Source organism: Lithobates pipiens, unplaced genomic scaffold (assembly GCF_037356315.1).
Source record: "Lithobates pipiens isolate NorthernLeopardFrog02 unplaced genomic scaffold, aLitPip1_a1.2 Scaffold_27, whole genome shotgun sequence".
Taxonomy (NCBI): Eukaryota; Metazoa; Chordata; class Amphibia; order Anura; family Ranidae; genus Lithobates; species Lithobates pipiens.
In genome coordinates this window covers 225,836,410-225,856,589 of record NW_027507788.1, presented here as the reverse complement: position 1 = coordinate 225,856,589, position 20,180 = coordinate 225,836,410, and the positions used below count along the sequence as shown (strand labels likewise).

General features: G+C 46.6%; 1 protein-coding gene across 1 annotated transcript in view; it reads left to right on the top strand.

The window, feature by feature from the left end:
- The window catches only part of LOC143934578 (pancreatic secretory granule membrane major glycoprotein GP2-like), a 36,987-nt gene that overhangs the window by 126 nt on the left and 16,681 nt on the right, over positions 1 to 20,180 (top strand). Inside the window, exons 2-4 of the mRNA XM_077458318.1 lie at positions 10,111 to 10,170; positions 14,323 to 14,424; positions 19,663 to 19,877. Coding sequence (XP_077314444.1) covers positions 10,125 to 10,170; positions 14,323 to 14,424; positions 19,663 to 19,877 — 363 coding nt within the window. The 5' untranslated portion in view covers positions 10,111 to 10,124. The remainder of the gene's footprint in view (positions 1 to 10,110; positions 10,171 to 14,322; positions 14,425 to 19,662; positions 19,878 to 20,180) is intronic.

Genomic DNA, 20,180 nt, shown 5'->3' with positions numbered 1-20,180 from the left:
AGTATAAAACTTTGATTTTTAAGTCATTTACAACTCATAGCAGACAATCAGGATAACTTACTTAAATAGTTACATAGTTAGTAAGGTTGAATAAAGACACCAGTCCATCCTGAGTGAGTGTCTACAATTGTCCCTAACCAGTGGCGTAACTAGAACCTTCAGGGCCCCGATGCAAGAAACCATGAAGGGCCCCCCTGCGCCCAAGCCAGGGCCCTTCCCTCCGAGTCCGGCGGTGGAACTTCCGGGGCGTGGTCACAGGTATGACCTTTGTGAGCCCTGTAGTTCCACCACTGGCATCAGTAGTTTTTTTTTTTTTTTTATTCTTTTATTTTTAGGTGCCCCATTGGGGGACTGTCCCTAGGCAGGATGGGGTCCCCATCCCCCGAAGAGATGAGGTCCTTTTTGGGGTACGGACTCTGGCTGGGGAGAACAGACATCGGACTGAGCGGCAATGCATGGAGCAGGAGAGGGGCACTCTGAGGAGCCAGCCTAGGACACAGGTCATGCGGGGAATGCACAACTAAAGAGCAGCCAGTGCGATAGTTGAGCATGGAGCTCTACTAGTCACCCTCCACCTCCAGCCACCCGTGTGCATGGTGCACTGGTACCCCTAGCTGCCTATGCTGCTGCCGGCCATATGTAGAGGGGGCTGCATGGGCCCCCTGCAGCACAGGGCCCAGTTGCGGTCGCGACTGCTGCACCCCCTATAGTTACGCCCCTGTCCCTATCCCTGTACATTGCACATTCTCATCGGTCAAGGAGCCCACAATCCAAGATCCCCATTCATATACTAGGGGCCAATTTTGAACAGAAGCCAATTAACCTACCTGCATGTCTTTGCAGTGTGGGAGGAAACCGGAGCACCTGGAGAAAGCCTATGCAGGCACAGGGAGAACATGCAAACTCCAGGCAGGTAGTGTCGTGGTTGGGATAGAAACCAGCGACCCTTCTTACTGCTAGGCGAGAGTGCTAACCACTACACCACTGTGCCGCCAACTGATCGTTTTCTAAAGCACTTTACAAATTTGATTGTACAATTTCTTTAAAGGGAGGGAATGCTATGATAGAATGGTGAAGGCTGCCATTGGTAGCTATTGGTTTTGAGAATGCTAGTTGGCTGGTATTCATGATAATTCTCTGGCTTTATTGCTCTCTGAGTCACTGACTTTGGAACAATGGGTGAGCTAAGGGGGAAGGATTTGGTTTTGGTCACTGAGCCCGTTTATGGATAAGCGAGGGGGATTGTGCCTGGTGAGCGGAGTTGAGCGGTTCATGGTAGTTTCCTGGTGTAGATGGGGATTACCTGGATGTCCCGCTTACTGCCATTGCTTCACAAACAATTGGTTAGCTTTTACTTACTCAGGTATAAAAGGGGATGAAATAACTGATAAATAATAACTATTATTTATCATCTATGTATTAATCGTCTAGTCCCTATAGATTAGTTCGTCTATTATAACCGTGAGAGCACGCTACTGTTAATATCACAATAATGCAAAGTTAGCTATGAAACCAAACACACGGTTTAAAGAGGAAGTAAACCCTGATGAGTTGACTCCCATCCCACATACCACTGACCAACTGTATCTGTGTAAGCCCTTGTACACAGGGTCAGAGATTCCGACGGAATGTGTCCTATCGGACCGTTTTGTCGGATATTCCGACTGTGTGTGGGCTGCATCGGACTGTTTCCGTCTGAATATCCGACGGACCAACTTTTCCAACTTGCCGGTAAAATTTTCCGACAAAATACTCCGATCGGACATACTCCGATCATGTGTAGCCTACTCCGACGGACAAAGTGCCACGCATGCTCAGATCAAATTCTTAGACCAAAGCTATTGGCTACTAGCCTGAACGTAGTCCCGTCCTAACGAAATAACGTCATCACGTTATGTACAATCGGATTTTCCGACAACTTAGTCCGACCGTGTGTATGCAACATCACTTCCGGACCTCTTCCGGAATTAATCCGTCGGAATTACTCCGACGGATTTGGTTGTCAGAATCTCTGACTGTGTGTACAAGGGCTAATATGATTAGATTTACTACAGAGATCAGTTACAATGTAATTATTGCAACGTTGGTGATCAAATAGAATAGGAGCTTCTAGGTAACCTGGAATTACTTATTAAGTGACTAGAGGAAGCATGGACACATCAAAGTATCCAACTAGACTGATGTTATTATGCAATACCTGTACAATAGGTTATCAAAGGGGATAATTTTAGGGGTGCTCTTGGGTTTTTCAGGTTGCCTAGAAGTTCCAGTGTTCTGCTTTTGCCTTTGGTGCCCCTGTATGCCCCGGTGGGAGGTTTTATGGTCTTGGAGGTCTTATCAGAGGTGCAATTGCCTGGAAAACAATCACCAAGAATCATGGGCGTCCGCAGAACTTTTTTCAAGGGGGGGCATAATTTTAGGTCACCCATGCGCCACCCCTTTTCGACAATGTCATTATCAGATTATCATGGTCAGAGACTGCAGACTTAGTACAATCCCTAGGATAGGTAATGGATAATGGCCAACAGGCCCTCTTAGCAGACCCAGCGAAACAACACCAGTGATCCCTCCGGCTGGAAGATCGCTCACGCACCACGGGGGCAACTCTGGTCAGTAGTGTAGCATGTATGTACCCTGGCAGTTAATCAGTCTTTCTCTCTCTGGTGGTGCTGGGCAGCATGGCTCTCTCTGATGGTGCTGGACAGCATGACTCTCTCTGGTGGCATGGGGCAGTGTAGTTCTCTCTCTGGTGGCACTGGGCAGCATGGCTCTCTCTCTCTGGCTTCTGCCCAGCACAATCCTTGTTCTTTTTCCTGTAGCACCATCTCCCTCAGCTTTTTTCCCAGGCTACAGTCTCTCAATCTCTCGATCAAGCTGTATCCTCCTCCCTGTGGAAAATGGGGCCACCAATCTTTGGGACTACATGTCCTATGATTCTCTCCTCTCCTAGTCTCTTTTGATTGGCCCTCAGTTATGGCCAATAGGGAAGGAACAGAGCGGGCAGGAAGCTGGGCGAGGAACCTGGTGAGAGCTGTCGTCTCTTCTCCCTGACAGGAGAAAGGAGGGGGTGACCGGGGGAAACCTGATAGCACCGCTGCCGAGTTCTCTGCTGGACTGAGCAGGGAAAAGAGCCCGCAGTCACGCTACACTGATAGGGGGGCTTGGCAGAACCTTGATGGTGTCACCCCACTGGCGGGTTGCACATGGGTGTGGGCTGCCCGCACCCCGATAGGGATGGAACTGTGTTGAATTTAAGATCTCATCTCTGATTCCAGGGGGGGGCACTTGACCCCCCTTGCCTCTACCTGCGGACGCCCATGCCAAGCATACACCTCCAATAAACACTTGAGAAAGTAAAAATTCTTGTGAAATATTTTAAGGCGCCCCATTCCACTGGATCACCAGCACTATGATATGGAGATAGCTACATATTGACACATTTGTGTATCATATTAATTCTAGTCATCTTCTTTACTGTAGATGTAGCTGATCAGTGGTATGTGGGATGCAGTGTATGGAGGTCTATCACCATCCATTGTCAGCCCTTCATATATGATCTTATACAACTTTAAATCTATTTGTGATACAATAAAATGTGTTTTTGGTACCTCAAAATCCTGATCTCCTATTTTGTAAAGACCCAAAAGTAACAAATAAGAAATGGTCCTTTCAAAGGCTTATTGCAGTTGTTAGTAGATTTTGGCCACTAAGACCTCTTTCACACTGGGGCTTTTTTTCAGGTGTTTTTCAGGTCCTTTAGCGTTAAAAAAAAGCACCTGTAAAGCGCTTGAAAAAAGCCGCAACTGCAATCCCAATGTAAAAGCCCAAGTGCTTTCACACTGAGATCCCTTTCACACTGGGGTGTTTTTCAGGCGCTTTAGCTTTTAAAAAAAAGCGCCTGTAAAGCGCCTGAAAGAAGCCGCAACTGCAATCCCAATGTGAAAGGCCCGAGTGCTTTCACACCGAGGCGCTGCGCTGGCAGGGCGTCAAAAAAAGTCCAGCAAACAGCTTCTTTGCAGCGCTTTTGGTGCGGTGAATACACGGCTCCTAAAGCGCCCCTTCCCATTGAAATCAATGGGAAGCGCCTGAAAAACGACTGAAAAGCGTCTGAAAAGCGATATTGGCACCAGCGTTTTGTGGGGCGCTTTTAACCCTTTATTTGGCCACTAGCAGGGGTTAAAAGCGCCCCAATAACGCTCGAAAAAACGCTCGTAAAGCGCTGCTAGTTTAAGCGGCGCTTTACGAGCGTTTTTCGGGCGCTGACATTGTGAAAGGGCTCTTAAAGCACTCGGGGCTTTCACATTGGGACTGCAGATGAGGCTTCTTTCAATCGCTTTACAGGCGCTCTTTTTAACGCTAAAGCGCCTGAAAAAACGCTTGAAAAACGCCCCAGTGTGAAAGGGTGAAAGTGTGAAAGGGGTCTTAATGTCACAAATTAGAAGAAAAAAACTGTCCGGAGTTAGAGTTGGATTTTAAAGAATTATCTAAAAGTTGAAAGCTATAAATAATAAATTCCTCCAGAAAAAAATCCATCGGTCAGTCGGAATTGCTTTAAAGTTAAAGTGTGACAGCTCGGGGGCTAAGTCTTGCCTGGGTGAGGCACCTAATGTCGCCTCACCTATACTTTCAACTTTCTTGGCAAGATAGATGAAGGGCATTCCAATACCACTGGTGATGAGTATATAAGTAGCTGAGTTATCAGTATGTAATTGTACACAGAACCACCACCGCAGTCCAACTGTCTTTCCTATAGGTAGCAAAGCTCAACTGACAACTAACTTGTTGGAAGAACATCGAGTTGTTGGAAGCCTCTTGCAGACCTGGGACGCTTCCACTCCATATTTGTCAGTTAGCATAAAACTTTGATTTGTAAGTTATTTACAACTCATGGCAGACAATCAGTTGACAGTTATCATTTTCTAAAGTTGCACATACATTTTACAAATTGATTGTACAATTTCCTTAAAGGGAGGGAATGTAACGATTGAACGATGAAGGCTACTATTGGTGACTCTTCATCATGAGAATGCTGGTTGGCTGGTTATCATGATTAGGGATGAGCCGAACACCCCCCGGTTCGGTTCGCACCAGAACTTGCGAACGACCCCCGCGTTCGGTACGAACGTTAGAACCCCATTGAAGTCTATGGGACTCGAACGTTCGAATTGGAAAGTGCTAATTTTAACGGCTAATATGCAAGATAGTGTCCTAAAAAGGGTTTGGGGACCTGCCTCCTGCCTCAGGGGACATGGGTCACTGCAAAAAAAAGTTTCAAAAATGGCCGTTTTGGTGGGAGCACTGATTTTAATGACGATTAAAGTGAAAAAAAAAAAGTGAAATATTCCTTTAACCACTTCCCGACCAGCGCACGACGATGTACGTCGACAGCATGGCACGGGCAGGCATATTGGCGTACATGTACGTCCAATATTCGTTGCCGCCGTGCCATCGGGAGCGCGCCACCGGCGGCGCGCTCCCGCACTGGTCGGGACCTCCGTGAGTCCGGTCGCGGGACCCGCGGACTCGATCGCCGCGGGCATCCCCGCGATTGTCTCACGGAGCAGCGGAATGGAGGAAATGCTGTATAAACAACATTTTCTCATTCTGCCTAGCAACTAGTGACGCTGATCTCTGCTCCATGTGATTGGAGCAGAGATCAGTGTTCACTAAATGAAAGCCCAACCCCCCCACAGTTAGTAACACACCCCTAGGAACACTTAACCCCTACACTGCCACCCACAGGTTAACCCTTTCACTGCCAGTGTCATTTACACAGGAATCACTGCATTTATATAGCAGTGATTACTGTATAAATGACAATGGTCCCAAAAATGTGTCAAAAATGTGCGATGGGTCCCCGACAATGTCGCAGTCACAATAAAGATCGCCGCCATTACTAGTAAAAAAAAAAATAATAAAAAATTATTAATAAAAATGCTATAAAACTATCCCTATTTTGTAAACGCTATAACTTTTGCGCAAACCAATCAATAATCGCTTATTGCGATTTTTTTTACCAAAAATATGTAGAAGAATACGTATCGGTCTAAATTGAGGGAAAAAAATGTTTTTTTATATATTTTTGGGGGATATTTATTATAACAAAAAGTAAAAAATAATGCGTTTTTTTCAAAATTGTCGCTCTATTTTTGTTTATAGCGCAAAAAATAAAAACCGCAGGGGTGATCAAATACCACCAAAAGAAAGCTCTATTTGTGGGAAAAAAAGGACGTCAATTTTGTTTGGGAGCCACGTCGCACGACCGCGCAATTGTCAGTTAAAGCGACGCAGTGCCGAATCGCAAAAAGTGGTCTGGTCTTTGACCAGCAAATTGGTCCGGTCTGAAAGTGGTTAAATATCGTGCCTGGGGGGTGTCTGTAGTATGCCTGTGAAGTGCCACGTGTTTCCCGTGTTTAGAACAGTCCCTGCACAAAATGACATTTCTAACAGAAAAAAAGTCATTTAAAACTGCTTGCGGTTTTAATGTTATATCTGGTTCCTGCAATATGGTTGAAAATCATTGAGAAACATGGCATGGGTAGCCCTCCCTGCCCATTACCAGCCTATTTGGGTCTTGTACGCATATTAAGGGGAACCCCGTACCCATATTAAAAAAAGGAAATACGTGTGGCCCCCAGGCCCTATATACTCAGAACAGCAGTATACAGGCGGTGCAAACAAGACAGGGACTGTGTAGGTTTGTTGTGTTAAGTTGAATCTGTTTGTCATTTTCAACCGGTACATTTTTAAAGTGTAGCTCCAGTCAAAAAAACAATCTTTAAGCTTTTTGGAAAACATAGGGAAGGGTTATCACCCCTGTATAATTTGTTTTGTCGTCCATCTTTTTTCATCTCACTTGCTGCTGTCTCCTTGCGTTTGCAAGTAGGAGATGTTTGTAAGTTGGATGTTTGAAAGTAGGGGCCTGCCCTATATTATAGCGGTATGTACTGGGTACAGAGCACGCAGACAGCACGCACTATCTCCTAACACTACTGACTGCAAGCTCTATTATTAACCACTTGTTAGCCCAATGTTTGCATAAAGTGAAAGATGAAGTTATGCTGAGTAAATAGATATCAAACATGTCACTCTTCAAAATTGCACATGCCCGTGGAATGGCGCCAAACGTTGCTACTTAAAAAATCCCCATAGGCGACACTTTAATTTTTTTTTTACTGGTTACATGTTTTGAGTTGCAGAGGAGGTCTAGGACTAGAATTATTGCTCTCGCTCTAACATTCTCGGCGATACCTCACATGTGTGGCACATGCGAGCACATGGGGACATGGGCGCTTTAATTTTTATTTTATTTTTTTATTGTTCATTTTACTTTATTTATTTTAGTTTGACATTTTTTCCCCCAAAAATATATTTTTGATCACTTTTATTCCTATTACAAGAAATGTAAACATCCCTTGTAATAGGAATATGGGGTGACAGGTCCTCTTTACAGTGAAATCTGGGGGGTCAATATGACCCCACATCTCACCTCTAGGCTGGGAAGCCTGAAATAAAAAATAAAAAAAAGATTCTGGCTTTGATCGTACTGGCGAGTTGGTAGAAGCACCGGAGGGCGGTGAGGGGTGGGGGGCGTCTATGGCTGGGCATTTCAGGGTATCACCGAGTATGGCTGGGTATCTCTGAGTATGGCTGGGTATGGCAATTTATGGCAGGGTATTACAGAGTATTGGCGGGGTATTGGCGGGGTACTACAGAGTAATAGCAGGGTACTGCAGAGTATTGGGGGGTACTACAGAGTAATGGCAGGGTACTGCAGAGTATTGGGGGTACTGCAGAGTAATGGGGGTTACTGCAGAGTAATGGGGGGTACTGCAGAGTAATGGCAGGGTACTGCACTGCAGAGTAATGGCAGGGTACTGCAGAGTATTGGGGGTACTGCAGAGTAATGGGGGTTACTGCAGAGTAATGGGGGGTACTGCAGAGTAATGGCAGGGTACTGCACTGCAGAGTAATGGCAGGGTACTGCAGAGTATTGGGGGTACTGCAGAGTAATGGGGGTTACTGCAGAGTAATGGGGGGTACTGCAGAGTAATGGCAGGGTACTGCACTGCAGAGTAATGGCAGGGTACTGCAGAGTAATGGCGGGTACTGCAGAGTAATGGCGGGTACTGCAGAGTATTGGGGGGTACTGCAGAGTAATGGGGGTTACTGCAGAGTAATGGGGGGTACTGCAGAGTAATGGCAGGGTACTGCAGAGTATGCACTGGTATTGCAGAGTATTGGCAGGGAATTGAGGGGTTAAATTCGGTGAGCAGCGATGTGGGCACTGCAGATGCAGCCCACATCGCTGCTGACACCGATCTCTTTCCCCTCCGCTGTACCGATCGGTACAGAGAGGGGAGGGAGGAACAGGCGTCATAACATGATGCCGGTTTGTTTCCAAGTGATCACTCCGTCACTCCGTCACTATGAGCGTCCGTTTACCGTGATCCGTGATGCGACCCAGCGGTCACGGATGCTCTCGAGTGCGCACACCTCGGGGCATGCGAGAGCAGAATTCTGGGAGGCCGTTAATTAACGGCCTCTCAGAGTTAAACAACCCCCCTGAAGCCGTTAATCGGCAATGGGCAGTTGTTAAGTGGTTAAAGCTAGATCACTAGCTATATAGGTGAGGTGAATATAGTGGTGTATACTGCAGTCAGGGCACAGACAACAACCACTACACAGCAGCAAGATAGGAAATCAGCCAAAAACGATTGGTGTGTACTGTGTTGAAGGTACACAGAACACCCACTGCTTCAGATGCTAAGTAACACACTACACGAGGCCGCCTCAAAGGCGGCCTTATATAGTGTGGGGCTTGCACTACACAGCCTGAGCTATGATTGGCCACAGGCAGGATGCCTGTGGCCAATCATGGCTCTCCTCGCTGCCGGCGCTGCGATTGGCCAAGCATGCGGGGTCACAGTGCATGCTTGGCCAATCATCGGGCAGCAATGCACTGCGCCAACGCAGTGCATTATGGTCCGCGCGCGCGTCACTCGAATTTTGACGCGAACGGCCAAAACGTTCGGAATTCGCCGAACGCACGAACAGCCAATGTTCGAGTCGAACGTACGTTCGACTCGAACACGAAGCTCATCCCTAATCATGATCATTCTTTGTCTCTATTGCTCTCAGAGTGGCGGAATTTGGAAGATGGATAGATGTGTGCTGATCCTTGATAGATAAATGTGTGTGTATAACAGACCACCAGGAGAGCCGTCGGGACCACCAGGGAAGGGGGCAACATGTGATGGCCAGGTATGTACCCCATGGCCATCCACATGTGCAAATCATGCCCAATCTGTGCCAATCAGGGCCCACAAATGGGCACTGACTGGCAACATTATATAACATGATGCCCAGCAATGCCAACCATCAGTGTCATCAGTGCCAACAATCAGTTTCATCAGTGCCACCCATCAGTGTCCATCAGTGCCACCTATTAGTGCCAATCCATGCCCATCTATCAGTGCCCATCCGTGCTACCCATCAGTGCCACCCATAGGTACCCATCAGTGCCACCTACAAGTGCCCATCAGTACCACCTATGGGTGCCCATTGTTTGTCGCCTATGAGTGTCCATCAGTGCCGCATACCAGTGCCACATATCAGTGCCCATCAGTGCTCATCGTAAGTGCCCATCAGTGCCACCTCATTGGTGCCACCTCATCGATGCCCATCAGTGCCGCCTTATCATTGCCCATCAGTGCAGCCATATCAGTGCCTCTAATTGAAGAAGAAAACGTATTTACAAAAAAATTTTACAAAAACAAAGAGAAACTTGTAAAATTTTCGGTCTCTTTTTATTTGTTGTGCAAAAAATACAAACCGCAGAGGTGATCAAATACCACCAAAAGAAATGTCTATTTGTGGGAACAAAATGATAAAAAATGCGTTTGAGTGCAGCGTTGTATGACCGCGCAATTGTCATTCAAATTGTGACAGCGCTGAGAGCTGAAAATTGGCCTGGGCAGGAAGGTGTCTAAGTGCCCCCCCCCCCCCCCCCCGGTATTGAAGTGGTTAAAAATATTGCTAAACTCTTTAGGATTTTTTTTTTTTCTTGTTTAATTGAAATTAGTTGCTCATATAGGATTTCTTTTCTAGGGTCCTTGATAGCCATGAAGACAACACTACTGCTCTCTGTACTGTGCGCTGTCATGACGGGTGAGTGACGTTTGTCTCCTTTTTATCTTATAATAACACATCAGAGACAGCGATCGTTCCAAGAGAGAGAGAGAGAGATTCTCTAATTAAATATATCCAAACCTGAAAATTTATAAATTGCAGCTTACTAGTCCTTAGATGTGGCTGCATTTTCTTTGCAGATTTTTTTTCTTTCTTATTTCCTCCCAGCATTATCACCCCAGGACGACAAGTGCACAATACACCGGACAGCACTGGATTTCTAGAAAGAAGTAGAAAATCTGCGCTTAGTAAAAAAATCAGCAGCTGAACACTATAACCAAGATACTGGGCACAACAAAACAGAAAAAATAAAAGTGCAGCGCTTAACCTCTGAATATAAATGTGACTTATTAAGAAAATTTATAAATTTTTGTAAAAAACCTAAAATAACGGGGATCTAAATATTGTGAATCTAAATAATGTGAAAATCATTTGGTGAAAAATATTTTGGTGAAAAATATTTTCAAAAATCAATCATCAAATAAAAAACATTTGTCTGTAACTCAGATGTCCAATAAATTTGAAATACAAAAACCAAAAATCAAAAAGTCAAAAAATGTGTATAAAGGTGCAACACAGTGTAAAAAAATATCCCATGTGAATGTACAACAAAAGTGTAGTCGATATTGTTTGTTCAAACAAAAATAGTGCTTGACCACGTGGACCCTTCACCTCTGTAAATCAATAGTGAATGGAGGCTTACCAGATCACCGGTCGGTATGCGCAGATACGGACACATAGACGTTTCGATGCGGAAAGCCGGCAAACGACCCACTTCTTCGGATCTCTCGTAATCACCGAATCAGCTTGGATTCTCTCGTAAGCCGGTCTGCGCAGGATGCGAACACGTAGGAGTTTCGATACAGGAAGCCGGAAGACAACCCACTCCTTCGAATGCCTCGTAGTCACCAAATCAGCTCTGATCCTCTCATAAGCCTTATGGCATGGGCCCCTGTGCAAACTCCTTAAATCCCAGCAAGGACGCCAGGTCATGGCTAGAAAGAAAAGATCTAAGTGCTCACCGCTTAAGTGTAAGATTAAATCTTACACTTAAGCGGTGAGCACTTAGATCTTTTCTTTCTAGCCATGACCTGGCGTCCTTGCTGGGATTTAAGGAGTTTGCACAGGGGCCCATGCCATAAGGCTTATGAGAGGATCAGAGCTGATTTGGTGACTACGAGGCATTCGAAGGAGTGGGTTGCCTTCCGGCTTCCTGTATCGAAACTCCTACGTGTTCGCATCCTGCGCAGACCAGCTTATGAAAGATACATGCAACATACTATAAATTGGTATGATCCAATGAAAACATATTAATGGTAACAATCATAAGTAGTATAGCAAGGGGGAGCATCTAATATCTCAACGCGTTTCGTGGCTATAATACCACTCTTCAGGAGCAGATGCAGGAGAGATATCTATAAAACGTTAAAGGAGATATCAAGTTAGGTAATTCTATAGAAAAATAGTTAAAGCGGAGGTCCACCCTAAAGTGGAGCTTCCGCTCATTGGAACCCTCCGGCGCCACAATTGGCACCTTTCAGGGGGGAGGGGGGTGCAGGTACCTGTACAGTACAGGTATCTGCACCCACTTCCGGCATAGATATCTGCAGAAGCTACGCCCCTTTCCACAGCATCTACGCCCCTTTCCCAAGGTCCCCCGCTGTCTGCTGGGAAACACAGGGATCCCAGAGACAGCGAGGACCATCCTTATTGCGCAGTGCGACTCGCGCATGCGCAGTAGGGAACTGGGAAATGAAGCCGCAAGGCTCCACTTTCTGATTCCCACCATACCCAAGATGGCGGCGGCAGCACCCGAGAGACGATCGAGAGATCAGCTTCGGGTGCCGACATCGCGGGCGCGATGGGCAGGTAAGGGTCATTATTTTAAAAGTCAGCAGCTGTAGTATTTGTAGCTGCTGGCTTTTAAAAAAACAAAAAACTGCGGAACTCCCGGCGGACTCCCGCTTTAATATAGAGGAATGAGTCTCTCATTCATACTTACAAAACAGGAGAACCGAGGGTCAGCCGGGAGAATCATTGGCTCAAGGAGCTGAGGCAGTGATCCCCACCACATCGAGGGGACAACCACTGGGAACGGACAGTCCAGGGACAGTTCCCCATGGATAAGAAAAGGTGGTCTGAGTCACACAGAAATAATTGAAACAATGTAACTAGAATATGTCATAACAATTCAACAAGAAAGCCACAATTTCTTGTTTTGAAACATTACATGTATGGATTCAGGGATGTGTAATAGTGATCAGTCATTGTTTGGTTTTCGTTAGTTTCTCATTATTGAAAAATATCCAAATACCAAAGAAACATTAACAATGTATCTAATCCCCAAAAATAAAATGTTTCTTTTTAACTAACACCAGACAGCAGAGAAGTTATCAGCTCACAAGATTTCTGGCACAACCAATGGATATTTTTTACACTTATTGAACAGATGCAAATATTTATTGAACTGTATATTCAATAAACAGATCAAAAGGGAGCAAATTATGGGAGATCATTGTGAGGGTTTACTCAGTGGTATAACAAGAACCTTCAGGGCCCCGATGCAAGAAACCATGAAGGGCCCCCCTTAACCCCAGCCAGGGCCCTTCCCTCCGAGTCCAGCGGTGGAACTCCAGGGCGTGGTTACAGGTATGACCTTTGTGAGCCCTGTAGTTCCACCACTGGCATCAGTCGTTTTTTTTTTATATATTTTTTTTAATTTTTAGGTGCCGCATTAGGGGACTGTCCCTAGGCAGGATGGGGTCCCCGTCCCCAGAAGAGATGAGGTCCTTTTCTCCAGGGCAGATGAAGTTACTGCCCCCAGGTGAGAAGGGGTCCCTGTTCCCAGGGGAGATGGGGGTCCCTGTCCCCACGTGAGAAGGGGCCCCTGTCCCCAGGGGGAGATGGAGGGGGTATGTAATGGTGTGTGGGGGATGGGGTCCTCTCCCTCACCATGACCAAGCTGCAGGCCGCACACTCATCCATGTTGGCCTGGGCTCCATCCAGTGTGCTGGACGGGTGATCAGCATATCTCCCAGAAAGACCTTTCATCATCTGTGTATGACGGGGGAGGAGGGGGGCTGGCAGACAAGCCTGCAGTGTCCTCCGGGGGGCTCTCATAGGGCTGCACTGCATCTGTGTGCTTAAAGTTTGTTTACCCGGGAGAAGTATGCAGTGCAGTGTGGGCCGGACTCAGGGGGGGCGGGACTCTGGCTGGGGAGAACAGACATCGGACTGAGCGGCAATGCATGGAGTAAGAGAGGGGTACTCTGAGGAGCCGGCCGAGGACACAGGTCATGCGGGGAATGCACAACTAAAGAGAAGCCAGTGTGATAGTCAAGCATGGGGCTCTGCTAGTCACCCTCCACCTCCAGCCACCCGTGTGCATGGTGCACTGGTACCCCTAGATGCCTATGCTGCTGCCAGCCATATGTAGAGGGGGCTGCATGGGCCCCCTGCAGCACAGGGCCCAGTTGTGGTCGCGACTGCTGCACCCCTTATAGTTACGCCCCTGGGTTTACTTTATATACATTTTAACTAGGAAAATGCAGTATATTCCAGATAAAGAGTTTAAAGTAAGACTATAGCCTCCAATTAAAATACGCAGCACTGTATTGTAAATACATGTGCATTTTTTCTTAGTTCCCCCTTCAAAGTCCCCGAAAAATTGTGGATCCTGACAGTGAAGCCCTGTCCCTTCCTGTGATGGGTGACAATGCTGCATTGCTCCTGAATTCACAGCATAGTCGTCACTCTCATGTAATCTGTGCCTGATTGCACTATGGTGGGAGGAGAATATCTTGCAGGGGGAGTGGCTACCAGTATGGTCACTGCTGATTCACAGCTTATCAATCTGGCACCTGGCCACCCCCAGCCCTGCCCCCTGCTTTCTGGATTGGCCTCCCTGGCTCTGTTGCTGAACCCCTCCCAATGTGAGCTGCAGTGCCTGGTGCGGGGGAGAGTGTGAGACACAAATGATGGAGGATTTGGCTCAGTCTGGGAAGGGGAAGAAAGTTTTCTTTTAGTTTATGAGGCTTCTGCATGATATAGCAACTTGATTCATGACCTGTTTAGAATGCTATGCAGGAGCCTTTAGTTGTACTTTAATGTCTATTTTTTCTGTTTCTACAGTCACTGCATCTGCATCCTGCGGAACTGAGACCTGTGCTAATGATGAGTATTGTAACAACAGTCCTGCCTGCCAGTGCAATACAACTCTCTATACAAATACAGGTATGGTATGCTATAATACAATGGTCACAATGGGAACTATACTGACCACCAATGGGGGCACTACACCAACCATCAATGAAAGAGGGCACTACACTAACTACAAACCTAAGTGGGGACTACACTGACCAACAATATAATGGTGGGCTACATTGATCATCAGTGAAAAGAGTGACTATAGAGACCTTCAATCTAAGGAGCGCTACACTGACCACCAATGTAAATGAGCACTACACTGATCATCAATGTAAGGGGGCACTACACTGATCATCAATGTAAGGGGGCACTACACTGATCATCAATGTAAGGGGGCACTACACTGATCATCAATGTAAGGGGGCACTACACTGATCATCAATGTAAGGAGGCACTACACTGACCATCAATGTAAATGAGGACTACACTGATCATCAATGTAAGGGGGCACTACACTGACCATCAATGTAAGGGGACACTACACTGATCATCAATGTAAGGGGGCACTACACTGATCATCAATGTAAGGGGGCACTACACTGATCATCAATGTAAGGGGGCACTACACTGACCATCAATGTAAGGGGGCACTACACTGATCATCAATGTAAGGGGGCACTACACTGACCATCAATGTAAGGGGGCAGTACACTGACCTTCAATGTAAGGAGGCACTACACTGATCATCAATGTAAGGGGACACTACACTGATCATCAATGTAAGGAGGCACTACACTGACCATAAATGTAAGGGGGCACTACACCGATCATCAATGTAAGGGGACACTACACTGATCATCAATGTAAGGGGGCACTACACTGACCATCAATGTAAGAAGGGCACTACACTGACCATCAATGTAAGGGGGCACTACACTGACCATCAATGTAAGGGGGCACTACACTGACCATCAATGTAAGGGGGCACTACACTGACCATCAACGTAAGGGGAGTACTACACTGACCATCAATGTAAGGGGGCACTACACTGACCATCAATTATAAGGGGGCACTACACTGACCATCAATGTAAGGGGGCACTACACTGATCATCAATGTAAGGGGGCACTACACTGATCATCAATGTAAGGGGGCACTACACTGATCATCAATGTAAGGGGACACTACACTGATCATCAATGTAAGGGGGCACTACACTGACCATCAATGTAAGAAGGGCACTACACTGACCATCAATGTAAGGGGGCACTACACTGATCATCAATGTAAGGGGGCATTACACTGACCATCAATGTAAGGGGGCACTACACTGACCATCAATGTAAGGGGGCACTACACTGACCATCAATGTAAGGGGGACACTACACTGACCATCAATGTAAGGGGAGTACTACACTGAAGAAGGTGTGTCCTCTGATCGGACCTGCAAAGTCCAAGTGTAGTCGAAACCAAGGAACCGTGGGCCAAGTCCAGGGCTGGACGCACCCTCAAAGAGGGTCTCTTGCAGTTTGTGCACATCCAGCACAAGCATTCACATATGTTGTGATATCCGAGTCTAAGTTTGGCCACCACACATAGCCTCGGGCCTTTTGTTTCATACGTGTGCCCCCGGGATGACCAGTATGTAGCAAGTCCAGAATGTGTCTCCGGAGGGTCTGTGGAATGATCACTCGGTCTCCCCATAAAACACAGTTACCAGCCACAGTTAATTCCATACGCCTACGGAAATAAGGTTCATAATCCTGTGTGACGGTTGCAGGCCAACCGGACCGTACCCAGGAGAGTATTGTTTTCAGAAAGGTATCCTTGGCTGTATGGGCTGCTATCTCCCCAGAAGACAAGAAGGACAGGCTGGTGTAACGACAACTCTTGACCGGTGGAGAGGAGTCCATTGACCTCCCTGTCAGTCGGGACATTGCGTCCGCATTAGCATTGGCATCATGACCGCGATACTGGATTTTATAACTGTACGCTCCCAAGAACAGGGCATAGCGTTGGAGGCAGGCCGCAGTAGTCTGAGAGATGCCTTTGTCAGGGCTAAAGATCTGAAGGAGTGGTTTATGGTCTGTCAGTATGGTGAATTCCCTACCATACAGGTAAAGATGAAACTTCTTAATTGCCCATATCAGCGCAAGAGCCTCTTTGTCAATGTGTGAGTAATTGCTTTCTGCTTTTGTCAAAGACCTGGAGGCAAATGCCACTGGTTTTTCTGACCCATCAGGTAAGATGTGAGACAGTACAGCCCCCAGACCATAGGGTGAGGCATCACAAGCCAAGGTCAGAGGCTTCTGGAGGTCATAGTGAACAAGCATGCGTGACCCCAACAGCTTCCGCTTAGAGACTTCAAAAGCGCGTTGGCATGCAGCCGACCAGTCCCATCTGGAGTGTTTCTCCAAAAGCTTGTTCAACGGAAACAAGGTGTGTGCCAGATCTGGCAGAAATTTGTGGTAATAGTTCAGCAAGCCAAGGTATGATCGCAGCTGCTGGACATTGGTTGGGGCAGGAGCTTTGACTAAGGCATCAACCTTGGCTTCTGTGGTGTGTATACCGTCTGCATCCACAAGGTGGACACAAAACTCCAATTTAGGCACCATGAATTGGCATTTTGCTAAGTTCACTTTCAGACCCTGCTCTTGGAGTCTTTCCAACACAAGCTCCACGTTTTGCTTGTGTTCCTGGTCCGTCCGTCCCATGATGAGCATGTCATCTAACAGGCACTGAGTGAAAGGAATGTCCGCCAAAATCTCATCCATCTTCCGTTGCCAAATGGCTGGGGCAGAGGCTACACCAAACACCATCCGATTGTACTCATACAGTCCCTTGTGGGTGTTGATGGTCAGAAACTTGCGGGAAGAAGGATGGACCTCAAACTGTAAATATGCTTGTTTGAGATCAAGCTTGGTGAACTTTTGACCCCCTGCAAGAGAGGCAAAAATGTCATCTACTCTGGGTAGAGGGTACTGGTCTATTTCCAGTTGGGAGTTCAGTGCCATGCGGAAATCGCCACAAATGCGCAAGTCCCCATTCGCTTTCTTCACTGGTACAACAGGTGATGCCCACTCGCTGTGCTCTACCTTTGAGATGACACCTTGTTCCTCCAGCCGACTTAGTTCTGCTTCCACTCCTGCTCGGAGTGCGAAAGGTACTGTGCGAGCTTTGAAGAACTTCGGCTGGGTGTTGGGTTTCAGGTTGAGTCTCACACAGTCATGCTTTATTTTCCCCAACTGGTCATCAAAGATCTTTGGGAACCGCTGCTTCAGGGACACCACCCATCCCTCATTATCCCCTAATGGAATTGTCACAGTGTTACAGGGATTTATGGCGATGTCTGGCATACCAAAGTGAGCAATCCAGTCTCTCCCAAAGAGAGGGGGTCCCCCATTCTCTAGTATATATAATGGCAGTCTCTTTGTCTGACCCTTGTACAATACCTGCACTTTTGCATAACCCAGTGGGTGGAGTATCTGCTTTGAGTATGTCTGCAGTTTGATTGGCGTTGGGCGGACAGTTGTTCGGGTCTGAAGTTGTCTCCATTGTTTCTGAGTGATAACTGAAACTGCTGCTCCTGTGTCTACATCCATCTTTAGTTTCTTTCCCTCAATAGTTACCTCTACAGTCATTGCAGAGGGTGCTGAATGCATATGATGTATGTCTAATCTGTGGAGCACTTCCTCATCCTCTGACTCAGATGATGATGTATATCTTCCCACCATATAGGTCTTTGTCTTGGGGTTCAGAGGTTGTTTATCTCGCACCTTCTTGCTCCGGCAAACTCGTTTCAGATGTCCTGTTTTACCACAATTATGACAGGTCTGATCCTTAAACCTGCAGACTTTGTGATCATGGTCTGTATTCCCCCAACGGTAGCAAGCTGACCCCCGGCTTGGTGGAGGTCTGTATTCCCACAACGGTAGCAAGCTGACCCCCGGCTTGGTGGAGGTCTGTATTCCCACAACGGTAGCAAGCTGACTCCCGGCTTGGTGGAGGTCTGTATTCCCACAACGGTAGCAAGCTGACCCCCGGCTTGGTGGAGGTCTGTATTCCCACAACGGTAGCAAGCTGACTCCCGGCTTGGTGGAGGTCTGTATTTCCAGTTTGCAACTGTGGGCTTGACTGCTGTTCTGAAAACTTCTTGTTTCACCTCTTCTCTTCTGCCCTGAGAGTTCAATTCCTCTGTATCTTTCACAGCCATTTCCATCATTGAAGTGACCATCAATGTAAGGGGGCACTACACTGATCACCAATGTAAGGGGCACTACACTGATCATCAATGTAAGGGGGCACTACACTGATCATCAATGTAAGGGGGCACTACACTGATCATCAATGTAAGGGGGGCACTACACTGACCATCGATGTAAGGGGACACTACACTGATCACCAATGTAAGGGGGCACTACACTGATCATCAATGTAAGGGGGCACTACACTGATCACCAATGTAAGGGGGCACTACACTGACCATCAATGTAAGGGGGCACTACACTGATCACCAATGTAAGGGGGCACTATACTGATCATCAATGTAAGGGGGCACTACACTGATCATCAATGTAAGGGGGCACTACACTGATCATCAATGTAAGGGGGCACTACACTGATCATCAATGTAAGGGGGCACTACACTGATCATCAATGTAAGGGGGGCACTACACTGACCATCGATGTAAGGGGACACTACACTGATCACCAATGTAAGGAGGCACTACACTGATCATCAATGTAAGGGGGCACTACACTGATCATCAATGTAAGGAGGCACTACACTGAACATCAATGTAAGGGGGGCACTACACTGACCATCGATGTAAGGGGACACTACACTGATCACCAATGTAAGGAGGCACTACACTGATCATCAATGTAAGGGGGCACTACACTGATCACCAATGTAAGGGGGCACTACACTGATCATCAATGTAAGGAGGCACTACACTGAACATCAATGTAAGGAGGCACTACACTGATCCCCAATGTAAGGGGGCACTACACTGATCACTAATGTAAGGGAGGACTATACTGACCATCAATCTAAGGGGTGACTGCACTGACCACCATTGTAAGGGGGCACTACATTGACCACCAACAGTCAAACTGGAAGTTTAAGTGGCCTTTAACTCTTTGATTCTACTGTAGCTTTCTCCCCAGTCCCTGGTCACTCTTGCCATCCTATAGTGGATATATATATATATATATATATATATATATATATATAAAACCAATATAGTGTATAATGTACACCAATTATGTCACCGTCACCTTCTCATCTCAGAAATACTGAATACATTTACTGTTTATTTCAGGAAGTTTTCCATCTTCAAATTTTACATGTAATGACGCATATTTCAATATACAAGTCTCAAAATGTTGGTTGGAAGCACATGGTTATAATACGTCCAATGTGAGGCTGAACGGCACCAACTCCAATTGTTGGGCAGTAAGGAAGGTTGTGGATGGAACATCGGAGATGACCCTTCATCGTCCATTGATATCCTCTGACTGTAACACTGAAGCTGTGGTACGTTTGACTGTTTGTTGTACAAGATAAGTAAAAACAGATACAATAAAGTCTGTATAGACAAAAATTGTTTCATTTTGATTTTGCATGGAATAGAGAAGGTTTCGAACCCTTGTCATGTTTCGTATTGTTATCTTTGTCCCCAGAAGATTGTTTTACCCTCTGCACATTTTTAAAATAAATGTTGCCCCGTACCCGAGGCTCGGCAGAACACATTAAACTAGCATCATACCCCTAAGCGTTTGTTTTTACCCTAATGCATTCACAGTATTAATTTAAAAAAATGCCCCAGTATAGTAAACA